Raw genomic sequence first — 14,151 nt, 5'->3', positions numbered from 1 at the left:
CACAGCAGCGGCACCATTGGCTCCCGTGGCTGTCAAAGCCAGCCAATCAGGGGAGAGAGGGGGTGGGGTCGGATTGGGGCTCTGTGTCTGAATGGATACAGGGAGCTGTGACTCTGCTCCAGTGCCCCCATAGGAAACTGTTGACTGTGGGGGCACTCAATAGGAGGGAGGAACCAGGAGCAGCAAAGAGGGACCCGAGAAGAGGAGGATCCAGTCTACTCGCTGCAAAACCCACTGAACAGAGGCGGCAAGTATAACAGGTTTGTTATTTATTTTTTAAAAACAAGCCTTTACAAATCACTTACGATAAAAAATCTTCTGACTTTACAACCACTTTAAGGCACCCCATCCTGTATAATGGATAGCAAGACCAAGTAAAGGTGCCGGAGCAAACTCAGACCAATGTTAAAATTTAACAAGACTATTCACAAAACCAGAAATATTTAGCTTGTATAAAGTTAAAAGGGAAGTAAATTAATCAGTTTTTTATATTCATACCTACCTAGGTGGATGCAGCATTGGTCCGATGCTGCATCTGTCCCCGGCGCCTCTGCACTGAAATCCGAGCGATCGAACATTGCCGACCCCTCGGTTTTCGCAGCTCCGTGAGCAGAGAGCTGTAGACTGTCAGTAACAGCTCTCTGCTCTTCTCCCTCCTCAGTCATTGGAGCGCTGGGACGTGGAGGGGGCAGAATGGCCGTCTCAGGCCCTCAGTGGCTCGCTGAGAGGCTGAGACTGGTGTCAACTCAGGCACCTGGCAGATCCAGACTTTCATTTTCGGGATGATGCGGTGCTTGGACTGACATTGGTGAAGACTGCTCTCTGTTGAAAACGAGTCACAGGAGTGCAAAACGAATTGCACTCCTGTAACCCATAGGAGAAGTCCAGCCAAACGAGCTTCGGCTGGAATTCTCCTTAAATCTTTTTTTTTTATATCTAATTAAATGTATTATAAACTTATGTTGTTACTGTTTAAATAATTATGATTTGATTTTGTGAAAGTCTTGCTAAATTGGTCCTAGTTTTTGCCCTAACACCTGAAAAATCCATCTTTTTCTCTACTTGGTCTTGCTACCCTAGTTAGTGTGTTTCTGATCACCACCACCACACCAGCTACAATGTCCCTGATCACTGCCATACTAGTCATGGTGTCACCATAAGGACTTGTTCTTAAGTGCAATGCGATACGTCCAACATAATGGACGGTTGGTGAGGAGACAATGTATCGCCTCCTCGCCACCTGCGTCAACCCCTTCGATCTCGCACAAGCAACCCCATTCACTTGAATGGGTCACAATCAGCGGGCTTACAGGTAGTATAAATCCTGCCACAGCTGTGAAACAATGCATCGCAACTGTTGCATGTGTACACCGCCCCAGCTGTTGCCTCTGCAGCTAAAGGGGTTAGCAGTTGAGGGGCAATAAAACTGCGGCTCAACCACTAGGTTTTACACAGCCCAACCTCATGTGTGCACAAACCATAATAGTGCAGTAAGTCAACTGTTGTCCTTAATTGTTGCCTGTATTAACCCTGGCCTTTTTATTGACCACATTTCTGCCTGTTCCGATCCTTTGCCTGTTAGCCAAGTCTCTACCTATGCCTGAACTGCTGATCTGCATTTCTGACTATGTTCCTGTGAGACACCAGTCCCAGCCATCCCCTGCAGATAACTGCACTCCTAGAACCACAGGAACTTTTTGTTCTTGTTTTCTTTAGCCTCCTGTAGTTCCTGGACAGTGAACATGGCATTCCTTGGGGCAGCCATGTACCAGTAGGCTAGGCTTGCTTGGTTTATAGGAACAAGGACTGCTTTAGGTGAAACTACACTAAGCTATATTCCCTGACCCCTTATATATTGGCAACCATAACAATACACTGGTTTTGACAATTGCTTGATCAGTGTGATATACAAGATACAATGTCTGGTATACAATCACTCCAGTCAGTGTAAAGATCTCACAAGTGTGGTATTGAAATACTTGGGGTAAGTAGCAGAAGGTGTTTTGAGATGTAGCTCCAAGCATGCCTATGCTGCGTGTAAGAAATATCTTATTAAATTAACAACTGTGTAAAAAAATTAATTTTCTTTCTGCATTTTCCAAAAACCTGTGGCAAAAAAAAAGTAAATTTTGAAAAGACTTATTATGCCTCTTAGAAATTACCTTTGAGTGTTTGATTTCCAAAATGTGGTCGTTTGCGGTTGTTTCAACTGTCCTGGTGCTCCAGGGCTTCCAAAAATGTGATAGGTAGTCAGAAATTGAAATGCATAATTTATGCTCCTTGAAAGCCCAAAAAAAGGTGCTCCTTGGATTTTGGGCCCCTCTATGCATCTAGGCTCTGAAAGTCTCACGCATGTAGTATCCCCATACTCAGGAGACATAGCAGAATGTGTTTTAGGGTGTAATTCTAAGTGTCTATGCTGTGTGTGAGAAATAATTTGTTAAATTGGCAATTTTGTGAAAAAATTAATTGTAATTAAATTTCTTAAAATTAAAAAAAAAAAAAAGAAAGTAAGCGACAAAAAAAGATTACACCTTTAAAAAATTCACCATGCCTCTCAACAGTCAACACCTTGTCCTCTCTCCAAAAAAGGAGGCAATTCTACTGTCCTGGCATTTTAGGGCCTCAAGAAATGAGAGAGCATAATATATATATATATATATATATATATATATATATATATATATATATATTTATTATATACACACACACATATATATATATATACATACATACACATTATATATATATATATATTATATATACACACACACACACACACACACACACACACACCAGTTTGTAGACTAACTTTCACACAGACTAAATAATGTACACTGATATGTATTATTTTTACCAAAGAATGATAGCAAAATACATTTTTGGACAAATTTATGAAGAAAGATTATTTAATTGCAACATTTTATAACAGAAACAAAAAAGGAAAAACATTGTTTTTTCCCCAAAAGGTTTGGTATTTTTTTGCCTAATAAAAAAAAAAAAAAAAAAAAAAACTTAAAAAGAAGTGGTAAATGAACCGCCAAAAGAAAACTCTCAAAAAGTGATAACAATTTCATTTAATGCATAACTGAGTAATTGGCATGGACTGGAAGGGGGTGAAAGGTCCAAGCTTGAGGTGCTTAAATGAACATGGTAATAGGAGAGATTATCCTGGGCTGGCCCACAATTAGTTTTTTTTGTTTTTTTGGGTAATGTCCAGATCTCTCAGTGATTATTATAACCCTGGGGGTTAAAGACTTTTTGTGTCCCTCATTAAATGAAAAAGATGTGCATTTCAACTGTGTATTTATCGGTTTGTTAAAAGGAACTTCAAAGCTCACCAGCTCAGCAGATTGTTTTAAATAAAAGAACTGGATGCATTCCTATATGAAAAAAAACATAACTGGATATGTGCATTTATAGGCAATAACACTGGGGTTTGTTGATCCAGGGAATAACAGATTGCCTTCAGGGGGTTTAGGCAGAAATATCTTTTTTCCCCCCAGTGCAGCAAACTGGACCATGCTCCATAGGGTTTTTTTTTTTTTTGCATTCTTCTGGATGAAATGCGGGTATCGGATTCTGTATATGGTGGTTTTCTCATGTATTTTTTTCCTATTGGTTAAAGTAGATGGACTTGTGTCCTTTAAACCCAAGTACATCATTTTGCAAAAATCTTTTGCAATACACACTGGGATGTGGTCACAAGGATGCTGCTAAGAAACACAGCAGGTTCTTCGATTTAACACCTTTGAGATTGGTTATCCACACATGCACTCTAAAGCATAACCATCCAATATCATCACACGGTTACAGCACAATGCAAGCACATACAGCATGGAAACAATGCTTTCAGAGAAGAGAACACCGGAGAAAAATCTCTTGCTTAGTGCGTACAATGTGTCTGTGAACACCGAAACACTTTAAAGAAAAGGCTGCAATGGCCGGTTGCATAGACTGGAGAAAAGCATGGAAGTGAGGGATGAGGTAAGCAAAGGTCTATTTTAAATTGTACCCAGAGCATAAATGAGCATTAAACCCCTGCAGAGTGGGAGTAGCCCTACTACAAGGAAAGGTTTTTCATTTTCCCAAAAGTTCAGCTATAAACCCAAAACATTTTGCATTATTTGACAACACACTTACCCTCATAGCAATCCCGGACCGTGTCAAAATAAACATAGTACTGGTCATTGGTGAAGAAGAGGAGGCTGAGCCACGAATCAAAGGCATATATTGGGACAATAAAGAGGATTCTTACAATATGTCGCTGTTCATTGGGACAGCTATAGGAGCGAAGGTGCATATAGATCTGAGGAAAGAAAAAAAGGAAAAACAGAAACTAACATTAAGGTTTAACAATGAAAAATATTGCTTGCATGATGCATAAAAGGCGTGAAGGCTAGGTTCAATTCAACCGTAGTGTTTACTTACTGTGACCCCCTTGGAAGGCCTCTTCCTTCCTCTTTTCCCATATGCAGTTTTTGTGGTCGCATGGACTGCGCCATGCAGTTGTTACTACATGGTGAAAGGTTGAAGTAATTATTAAATATTAATTAACCACTTGCCGCCCGCCCTATTACCAAATGACGGTGGCAAAGTGGTTTGATATTCCTGACCGGACGTCATATGACGTGATCAGGATATCGAGCCTCTGCGTGCCCCTGGGGGGCATGCATCGCGGCGATCGTTGTTGCGGGGTGTCAGTCTGACACCCTGCAACACCAATATAAGTAAAGAGTCTCTGACGGAGACTCTTTACCACGTGATCAGCCATGTCTAATCACGGCTGATCACGATGTAAATAGGAATAGCCAATCTGCGGCTCTCCTGACAGGGGGGGGTCTGTGCTGATTGTTTATCAGCACAGCCCCCCCTCGGATCCCGCCCAGGACCACCAGGGAAGCCATCCACACTGGACCACCAGGTATGCCCCTAGACCCCCAGGGAAATACCACTATGTGCCCAGGCAGCTGCCAATCAGTGCCCACTCCAATGCCTACCACTGCCAGTGCCACCAGGGATGCCTATCAGTGCCTCATATCAGTGCCGTGTATCAGTGCCGCCTATCAGTGCCCAGCAGTGCCGCCTTTCAGTGCCCAGTGTCGTCTATCAGTGCCAACCATGAGTGCCCATCAGTGCCGCCTATCAATGCCCATCAGCGCTGCATATCAGTGCCACCAGTGCCCGCTCATTGGTGCCGCAGCATCAGTGCCTGTCAGTGCCGCCTTATCAGTGCCCATCAGTGAAAGAGAAAACTTACTTATTTACAAATTTTTTTAACAGAAACAAAACTTTTATTTATTTCAAAATTTTGGTCTTTTTTTATTTGTTTAGCAAAAAATAAAAACCACAGAGGTGATCAAGTACCACCAAAAGAAAGCTCTATTTGTGGGAACAAAATGATGAAAATTTCGTTAGAGTGCAGTGTTGGATGACCGCGCAATTGTCATTCAAACTGCGACAGAGCTGAAAGCTGAAAATTGGTCTGGGCAGGAAGGTGTCTAAGTTAGTTGTATACTAATAGAGCGGTAGATCCGGCACCAAAATATTCTTTCATTTTTGTCTCCTTTTGGATCCAGCTGATCTGTTCACTGCCCAGGGATCCCGCTAAGCACCAAATCGCTATTTGTTGAGTAGTAACTGAGTATTATTCCTTCCAGGTTATAAACACTGAGTACATTATGGCATACATGATTGATGCTAATATTGATCATGAAATACAGGGATAGGGAAAATGCAGATACTAATAAAGAACCTTTGAGGGGGGCGTGTCCGGATGTAGTGGGAGAAAGACGTGTTGCTCTGGAGCTCCGCCGATCCTGATCTAATCCGTCGCCATCCTGCATGAAATACAACCTGGAGAGCCTCCAAATGCTCCCTAACAGTTACTGGACATCATCCTCACCAGCCCCAGCGGAAATTGTGGCCGATTGTGTCTCCATCGGGCCGTGGCTGACATTATACCTCAGAGACCTGCCGCCATCTTGAGGCCTACGGAGCCTCCGCCATCCCCAGGCTGGAATGCCGCGATCCGCGGGGTGAGAGGCAGCTGAATAGCACACATAGCTAGAGGTTGTCCCTGGGAGACAGCTGGACTGTGTGGGGGGCCTGAACGGCCACCTGAGAATCCATACAGGCTGATTCTGGGCGCCCGCGGCCTGCTGATCCAATCCATCGCCATCCTACATGAAATACAACCTGGAGAGCCTCCAAGCTCTCCCTAACAATCACCGGACAGCATCCTCACCAGACCCAGCGTAAATTGTGGCCGATTGTGTCTCCATCGGGCCGTGGCCAACATTATACCTCAGAGATCCGCCGCCATCTTGTGGCCTACTACAACAGACACATCCTCCACGCTCAGGTACTGTGCCCCAGCAATACTGTACTGTCTTCCCTGTGCCATCATCTGTGCCCCAGCAATACTGTACTGTCTTCCCTGTGCCATCATCTGTGCCCCAGCAATACTGTACTGTCTTCCCTGTGCCATCATCTGTGCCCCAGCAATACAGCATTGACTTCTCTGTGCCCCAGCAATACAGCACTGCCATCCCTTTGTCATCATCTGTGACCCAGCAATACAACACTGCTTTACCTGTGCCATTATCTGTGCCCCAGCAATATAGCACTGCCATCCCTGTGCCATCATCTTTGCCCCAGCAAAACATCACAGGGCGTGTGAGACAAGCCAGACGTGCTGCTGTGGAGCTCTGCACATCCTGACTCAATCTACAGCCATCCTCAGCAGTGAACATTCCGGTGAGACTCCAGATCAGCCCTATAGTTTCCTGGGCACCCCCTGCATCAATCCCAGCCCAAATTGTGGATCCCAGCCAGCCGGTGGTGTTGATACACAGCCCGCGGCCGGCTCTGCACGGCAGTGACCCGCTGCCATCTTGCGGCCTACGAGGCCACATACATCCTCCGCGCTCGGGTGCCCCGATCCACGGGACGAGCGGCGGCATCATCACCCGCCTGGAGCATCTTCTCCGGTGAGGGCGGACTGGGGGTGAGCCATCGGAGGGCCGCCTGAGGATCCCCGGAGACAGGCTCTCCGCTCCCGCGGCCCGCCGCCGTCTTGCGGCCTACAAGGCAGCCTGCATCCTCCACACTCGAGTACCGCTATCCGACGGACGAGCGGCAGCCCCATCCTCATCCACCTGGGGCAGCTCCTTCAGAGGGGATAGTCCGGGAGAGCGCCATCGGAGGGCCGCCTGAAGATCCCTGAAGGCTGATTCCCCACATCTGCAGCCCATCACCATTTTGGGGCCTATAAAGCCAGTAACATCCTCCCAGCCTGGGCACTGTGATCCGGCCATCCTTTCCTCCTTCCCTCCTGCTAGCATCTCTGTGGGGGAAAGATTGAATCATACTGTAGCTGGGGAGTGGATAATCTGTGCAGGGGTGGACGTGCCCCACTGGCGATTTGCCCCCGTCAGCACCTTCACATCCTCCATCCTACCCCGTGGACCCCAATACCTACCCACAGGCCCCCTAGGACCTCTTTCATCGCGGGGCGGACCTCGGATGGGTCACCCTAGGACCCGCTACACAAAATCTGGTCCGAAGGCCTCTCGTACCCCCCCACCGGCGACCAAATCCTCTACGAGGTGGCCCGCTGCCACTATGGCGGCGAATTCGCAAGCGGACACGGAGCCAGGGGCGGCAGTGGCCCCCACGGGGGCGGAAATCCTGGCGGCCATTATAGCGTGCAAGGAAACTCCGACAACCAAAATCGACTTCCTGACCATAGATGTCGGTCTCATCCGTCAGGATATGGACAAATTCCGGTCCCGCATCGCAGAGGTGGAGGACAGAGTCTCCACGGTGGAGGATACAGTCCGGGCAGATTCTAGGGAGGTGAGGGCCCTGCAGCTCCAAGTGAAGGCGCTCCAGGAGCGTGCTATAGACACTGAGAACCGCCTCAGGCGGAATAACATCCGCATACTTGGATTACCTGAGAGAGCTGAGGGTCCCAGACCAGCTGAGTTTACTGAACAACTACTGTCCACTCTGTTCAGCCTGGGTGATATGCCTCCCACCTTCGTGGTGGAAAGAGCCCACAGGGTCCCACCGCTCCCTCCAAGACCAGGGGCCCCTCCTCGCCCCTTCCTGCTGCGGCTATTAAATTACCGCGACCGGGATCGCATTCTGGCAGCAGCGCGCGCCATGCCTGAAATTAAATACGAAAATACCAAACTGCTCTTTTTCCCGGACTTCTCTCAGGAAGTACAGCAACGCCGCAAGTCCTTTACGGATGTGAGACGTCGGCTCCGAGAAAGGGGAATACGCTTTGGTCTATTATATCCCAGAAGGCTGCGTATCACTGATGGTGACAACACTCATTTCTTCGACAACCCGGAGGCTGCTGCTGCATGGCTAGATACACGCTGACAACATACTACCATGGAACCATAGTTGATTACAACATACTGGGAGCAGCTAACTATCACAATCCCCCTGACCAGGACTACCTCCTGTCCCAAGTTGACTCACAGTATTACGCACCATCCATCCCTAGGTCTTTTCTCACTGCTCGAATTCACCATTACCCCAATTGGTTGTTCAACGCCCTTTGTTACATAGACTACCATCCGCTCCTGTCTGCGGAGCTCCACCAATTTTGTTTTTCCTCTTTTCTCTTTTTTTTTTTTTTTTGACTGTGCTACTGTCTGGAACTTGCTTCCCCTACCTAAGAGCTTCCACAAGTGTTGGAACACAACACTGAACTGTTGCTAATTAAAGTTTAAGGGTTTACTGTTTTTGAGTTTTGGGTATAGGCCAGATCTGATCACTCCCCAAATTTTCTGGGGATGTCATCAGATGAGGGCAGGTTTGACACCTCAGTGTCATCACGGGTATTTTTTATCAGTGTTATATCTATTCATGTTCGTTTGTCTATTTGGTCTTCCATAGGTCATGATTCCACCTGGTACAGGCTCCCTGGGTCCTTGCTGCTCCCGAGCTGTGCACGTGCACCTGCTTCACTCCTCCTTTCTTCCCCCGCCAGACCTCCGCACAATGACAGGACGTGACGCCCCCACCTTCAGTGCGCTGTCCTGGAATGTCCAGGGGCTCAATTCTAAATTTAAGAGAGCGATACTCTTCAAGTACCTCAAATTGCACTCCCCGCATATAGTAATTTTACAGGAAACGCACCTTATGGGCAGCAAACTACTGGCGCTGAAAAAGCCATGGATCCAGAGAGCCTTCCATGCTTCCTATTCCACATATGCCAGAGGGGTCACAATCCTGATTAGTAAATCCTTCCCATGTGTGATGGAACATGTTCACACTGACCCCCAGGGTAAATATGTACTAATAGTGTTCACTGTCTGGGGTGTCCGGTATATTGTAGTAGGTGTATACATCCCCCCTCCTTTTTCCTCCTCCACCTTATACACCATTCTAGAGAAAATCACTCCATACTGCCCTGCTAGACTTATTAATGGGTGATTTCAACGCCATTCTGGCCCCGGACCTGGACAGACCTAACCCCCCCAAACAATTCTCTACTGACTTGCTCTCATGGGCAGAGGCGCTAGGTGTATCCGAGGTGTGGAGATGGAAACATCCCACGACCAGAGCATACGCCTGTTTCTCCAATACACATAAAACTTCCTCCCGCATCGATCTCGCCTTTGCCAACCCGACTATGCTGACAGATGTACTTGATGCCTCATACTTGCCCAGCGGACTCTCAGATCACTGCCCCCTACTCCTTACCGTTTGCTCCCCGTCCTCTCGTTCCTCCTCCCTTTGGCGCCTGGGGACCCATTGGATCTCTCATGCTGACCTGGTAGACACCATTCCACCATGTTTAGTGGAATACTGGGCTCTTAATACGGGATCCTCCTCCACAGGGGTGACCTGGGATGCCTTTAAGGCTTTTACCAGAGGGCAATACATTTCTTCTATTGCTGGGATCCGGAGAGAACAAGCGGCTACCACTACTGCCCTACAGACCACTGCGCAATCCCAATCAGACATCTATGCAGCTGACCCCACTTACGCACACTTTGACTCCCTCAATGCAGCGAAACGTGAGCTACACCTCCACCTCACCGAAGTTACCAGACTTGACCTTTACCTCAACAAACAACGGTTCTTTGAACAAGGAGACCGCAACGGTCGCCTTCTGGCGATGCTGGCACAACATGACAGACCCCTGACGGTGATCTCTAGTGTGGTGTCCCCTTCGGGAGAGTCGGCCTCTTCCCTGCCAGACATACTTGACGCCTTCCGCCAGTACTACAGCTCTCTCTATACTTCAGTGCTACCATCGGACTTCCAGTCGCGGGACCTCGCACCTTGGCTGGACCCCTTGGCACTTGGCTGGTTGTCTGATGGGGAGAGAGAATCCCTAGTGAGGCCTATTACCCCGGAGGAGGTACTGAAAGTGATTAGGTCCTTTCCCGCGGGAAAGTGTCCGGGCCCAGATGGACTACCCATTGAGTTCTACAAAACTCATGGGGACCTATTGGCCCCCAAATTGGCCCAGCTCTATTCCCAATGTTTGACTGATGGTGCCCTCCCAGCTTCCATGGGCCATGCCCATGTCATTCTCATCCATAAAGTGTCTAAAGACCCCACATCCTGTGCCTCCTACAGACCAATCGCCCTACTTAATACAGACTTCAAGATCCTCACCAAATTACTAACCACGAGACTACAGCCCCTACTACCATCTATCATTGAGACTGACCAGACTGGTTTCATGGCCAATAGAGCGACAGACGTTAACTTGAGGCGTCTGTTCAACATACACGCACAACATCTCAATGAAGGATCTAGAGTGGTGGCCTCCCTGGACATTGAGAAGGCCTTGGACACGGTCGAGTGGCCTTTTCTCTGGGAGGTCCTCCGCAGGATGGGGTTCCCCCTGATATTTATTGAATGGATGAAGGTCCTCTACCGTGACCCCACCTAGGCTATTAAGCTGGGAGGGGGCCTGTCACAGTCCTTCCATCTATCCAGGGGCACGCAGCAGGGCTGCCCTCTCTCTCCGGCCTTATTTGCCATCGCGATGGAGACACTTGCGGAGGCCCTTCGCACCTCTCCTCACATTAGGGGACTGCAGGTTGGCTGGCTGGAGGAGAGGGTCGCCCTGTATGCGGATGACCTCCTACTCTTCCTCAATGACGCGGGTCCATCACTCGAGCGAGCCCTACAGGTCCTCAACTCCTTTTCTTCTGTCATGGGCCTCAGGGTTAACTGGACAAAATCTCTCCTGTTCCCGGTGGATCCTGCAGCCCGTGACACAGCTCCCACGGACATCCCTCTACAATGGGTCGAGAATTTTAAATACTTAGGGGTGGTGGTCTCCAGGCAGGCTTCTGAGTTCTTACTCCTCAACTTGTCCCCGGTGGTTCAGGAGACTTGGCAACGGCTGAAGGCGTGGGAATCTTTGCCTCTTTCACTGTTGGGACGCATTAATTTGTTTAAAATGAAAATACTCCCCAAATTTACATACTTATTTCACCACTCTCCACAGTGGATTCCTAAATCCTTTTTCATACGACTACATCGCCTTCTCGCCTCTTTCCTATGGGGGTCCCAATCCCCCAGATACAGCTGGTCAACACTGATACGCCCGACCTCCCAAGGTGGCTTGGCGTGTCCAGATCTATACAAGTACTATCTGGCCGCCCAGCTAGTAACAGCTGCTTGGTGGCTCAATCCGGACACCTCCAACCCAGCTACCCAGGTCGAGACGGCAGTGCTGGGATCCCTAGAGGCGCTCAAATTTTTGCTTTTTCGAGGCCCTCGAGCTCCTTATCCACTGACACCCTCCATGCGCACCACACTGCGTGCATGGGGGGCAGGTCTCAAATTAGAAAAATACCCTCAACAGGCAATCTCACCCAATGCTCCCCTTTGGATAAACCCAACCCTGGAGCACATCTATAAACTACCTGAGCCTCATGCCTGGACCAAATTTAACAATAAAACGGTGGCACAGATTATCTCCAATCAATCCCTAGTCCCGCTCTCCAAACTAAACTCCGATTTTAATATACCACAGTCCTATTTTTTCCGATTCCTTCAACTCTCCCATGCCTTCAGTCACCAATTCTCCAACTCCCCTCCTCAACTAGTCCAATCTTCACTGGAGGACCTTCTTAGATCAGATTATGCGAAAAAAAAACACTTCTCAATTATATTCACACCTGACTGTCACCTCCCTCCCGACTATGGAAAAGCTAAGATCTAAATGGTCCCATGACATCCCCAATTTTGACAACGATGACTGGGATGACATATGGGATTTCCCATTTAGCTCCCTGGTCTCTGAGAGATCGCCTGATCCAATTCAAGATAGTCCATCGGGCATATTTTACCCCTCACAGACTACACAAAATGAACCCCGACTCCCCTTCCGAATGTTGGAGATGTGGTGGGACTCCTGGGGACTTCACCCACATCTTCTGGACCTGTCCGGCAATTGTCGGATACTGGAGGGAGATATTGGACTTTATCACACAAATCACCTCTGTGCCACTACAACCATCAATGTCAATCTGCATACTAGGCCTGGTAGAACAACTAATTCCTACGGTGGCGGGACGCACACTGGTGGGATTGCTCCTGTTCTATGCCCGTAAAGCTATAGCCCTTAGTTGGCACAAACCAACCCCCCCTCCTCTCTCCCTGTGGAAACAATTAACAATAGCTTACCTCTGTATAAAGACACATATGACAACAGAGGCTGCCCCAACAAATATAGCAAAGTCTGGTCTAAGTGGCTGGCAGATCCCTCCACCGCTTCAGAGGCCGCTCAGTAGACCCCAATCACAAAGGAGCTCCCAAGCGGGTGCCAGGTGTACACAATAATCTACAATATGCTATTTTACCATGTACAACTGCACATAGCACCACCTCATGACCCAGTAAACTGTACCGCTATGACTGATTTCATAATATATTTTTCATGCATAAGGTTACAGCGTGATTCCTGCAAGGATCACATAGACATCATATTAGACCAATGTATGTTTAACTGTTTGTTCTCTTTATCTGTTTTTGTATCTCTTTTTAAAAACCAATAAAAAGACTTTGAAAAAAAAATAAATAAAGAACCTTTGAAAAAACGTTTTAGGAATCATAAAAAAAACTATTAAATTCCTTAACAGGAAATAGGATATTTTATCCCTACACTCGCATATTGCTAATAAAGTTATACCAAGGAGGTTGAGGGAAGCTGAACACCTCCACACATCCAGATTTTTACAAATCTGAAAGGAGGAGTGTGTTAATAGAGGCTTGAATGTAATACGACTTATTGTAGCGGAGGAAGAAAAACAGTTGCAGAAACTACAAGGAGGAACTTGAAAGCAATGCCAAACAACTTGAACCCTATAAAGATGAAAGTGAATTTGAAAAGAACAATGAGTTTCTTAACCGCTTCCCACCTGGCCTATAGCAGAATGACGGTCGGGCGGTGGTTCAGTTATCCTGACTGGGCGTCATATGACGACCTTCAGGATAACATCCGCCGCGCATTCGTAGGGGCGCGCATCGTGGCGATCGGTGGTGTGGTGTGTCAGTCTGACACACCGCTACACCGATCTCGGTAAAGAGCTTCCGACGGAGGCTCTTTACCATGTGATCAGCCGTGTACAATCACGGCTGATCTCATGATGTAAACAGGAAAAGTCGTTGATCGGCTTTTCCTCACTCGCATCTGACAGACGCGAGTAGAGGAGAGCCGATCGGCAGCTCTCCTGACAGGGGGGGTCTGAGTTGATTGTTTATCAGTGTAGCCCCCCCCCTCGGATGCCCACACTAGACCACCAGGGAAGCCGCCAGGACCACCAGGGAAGCCCCCAGCATGTGGATGGCCAGGTATGTACCCTATGGCCATCTACATATAAATAAAAATGCCCAATACATGCCAATCAGTGCCCACAAATGGGCACTGACTAGTAACCATTACAGAAATAAAAAAATAAGTGATACCCAGCAATGCCAACCACGAGTGTAATCAGTGCCACCCATCAGTGTCCCTCAGTGCCCATCTGTGCCATCTATCAGTGACCATCCATACCACCTATCAGTGCCACCTATGAGTGCCCATCAGTGCCGCATACCAGTGCCACCTATCAGAGCCCATCATCAGTGCCGCCTCATCAGTGCCAGTCAGTGCAGCCA

General features: G+C 47.8%; 1 protein-coding gene across 4 annotated transcripts in view; it reads right to left on the bottom strand.

Annotated features, from left to right (window-relative positions):
* TMEM184B (transmembrane protein 184B) overlaps nt 1–14,151 on the bottom strand; it is a 315,991-nt gene that overhangs the window by 175,471 nt on the left and 126,369 nt on the right. For all 4 annotated transcript variants that reach the window (XM_073592592.1, XM_073592591.1, XM_073592589.1 and 1 more), the window contains one exon: nt 4,144–4,309. In XM_073592592.1, the coding sequence (XP_073448693.1) occupies nt 4,144–4,309 (166 nt within the window). The remainder of the gene's footprint in view (nt 1–4,143; nt 4,310–14,151) is intronic.

This window comes from Aquarana catesbeiana, linkage group LG07 (assembly GCF_042186555.1).
Source record: "Aquarana catesbeiana isolate 2022-GZ linkage group LG07, ASM4218655v1, whole genome shotgun sequence".
NCBI lineage: Eukaryota > Metazoa > Chordata > Amphibia > Anura > Ranidae > Aquarana > Aquarana catesbeiana.
This window is presented reverse-complemented; position numbering and strand designations above follow the sequence as displayed.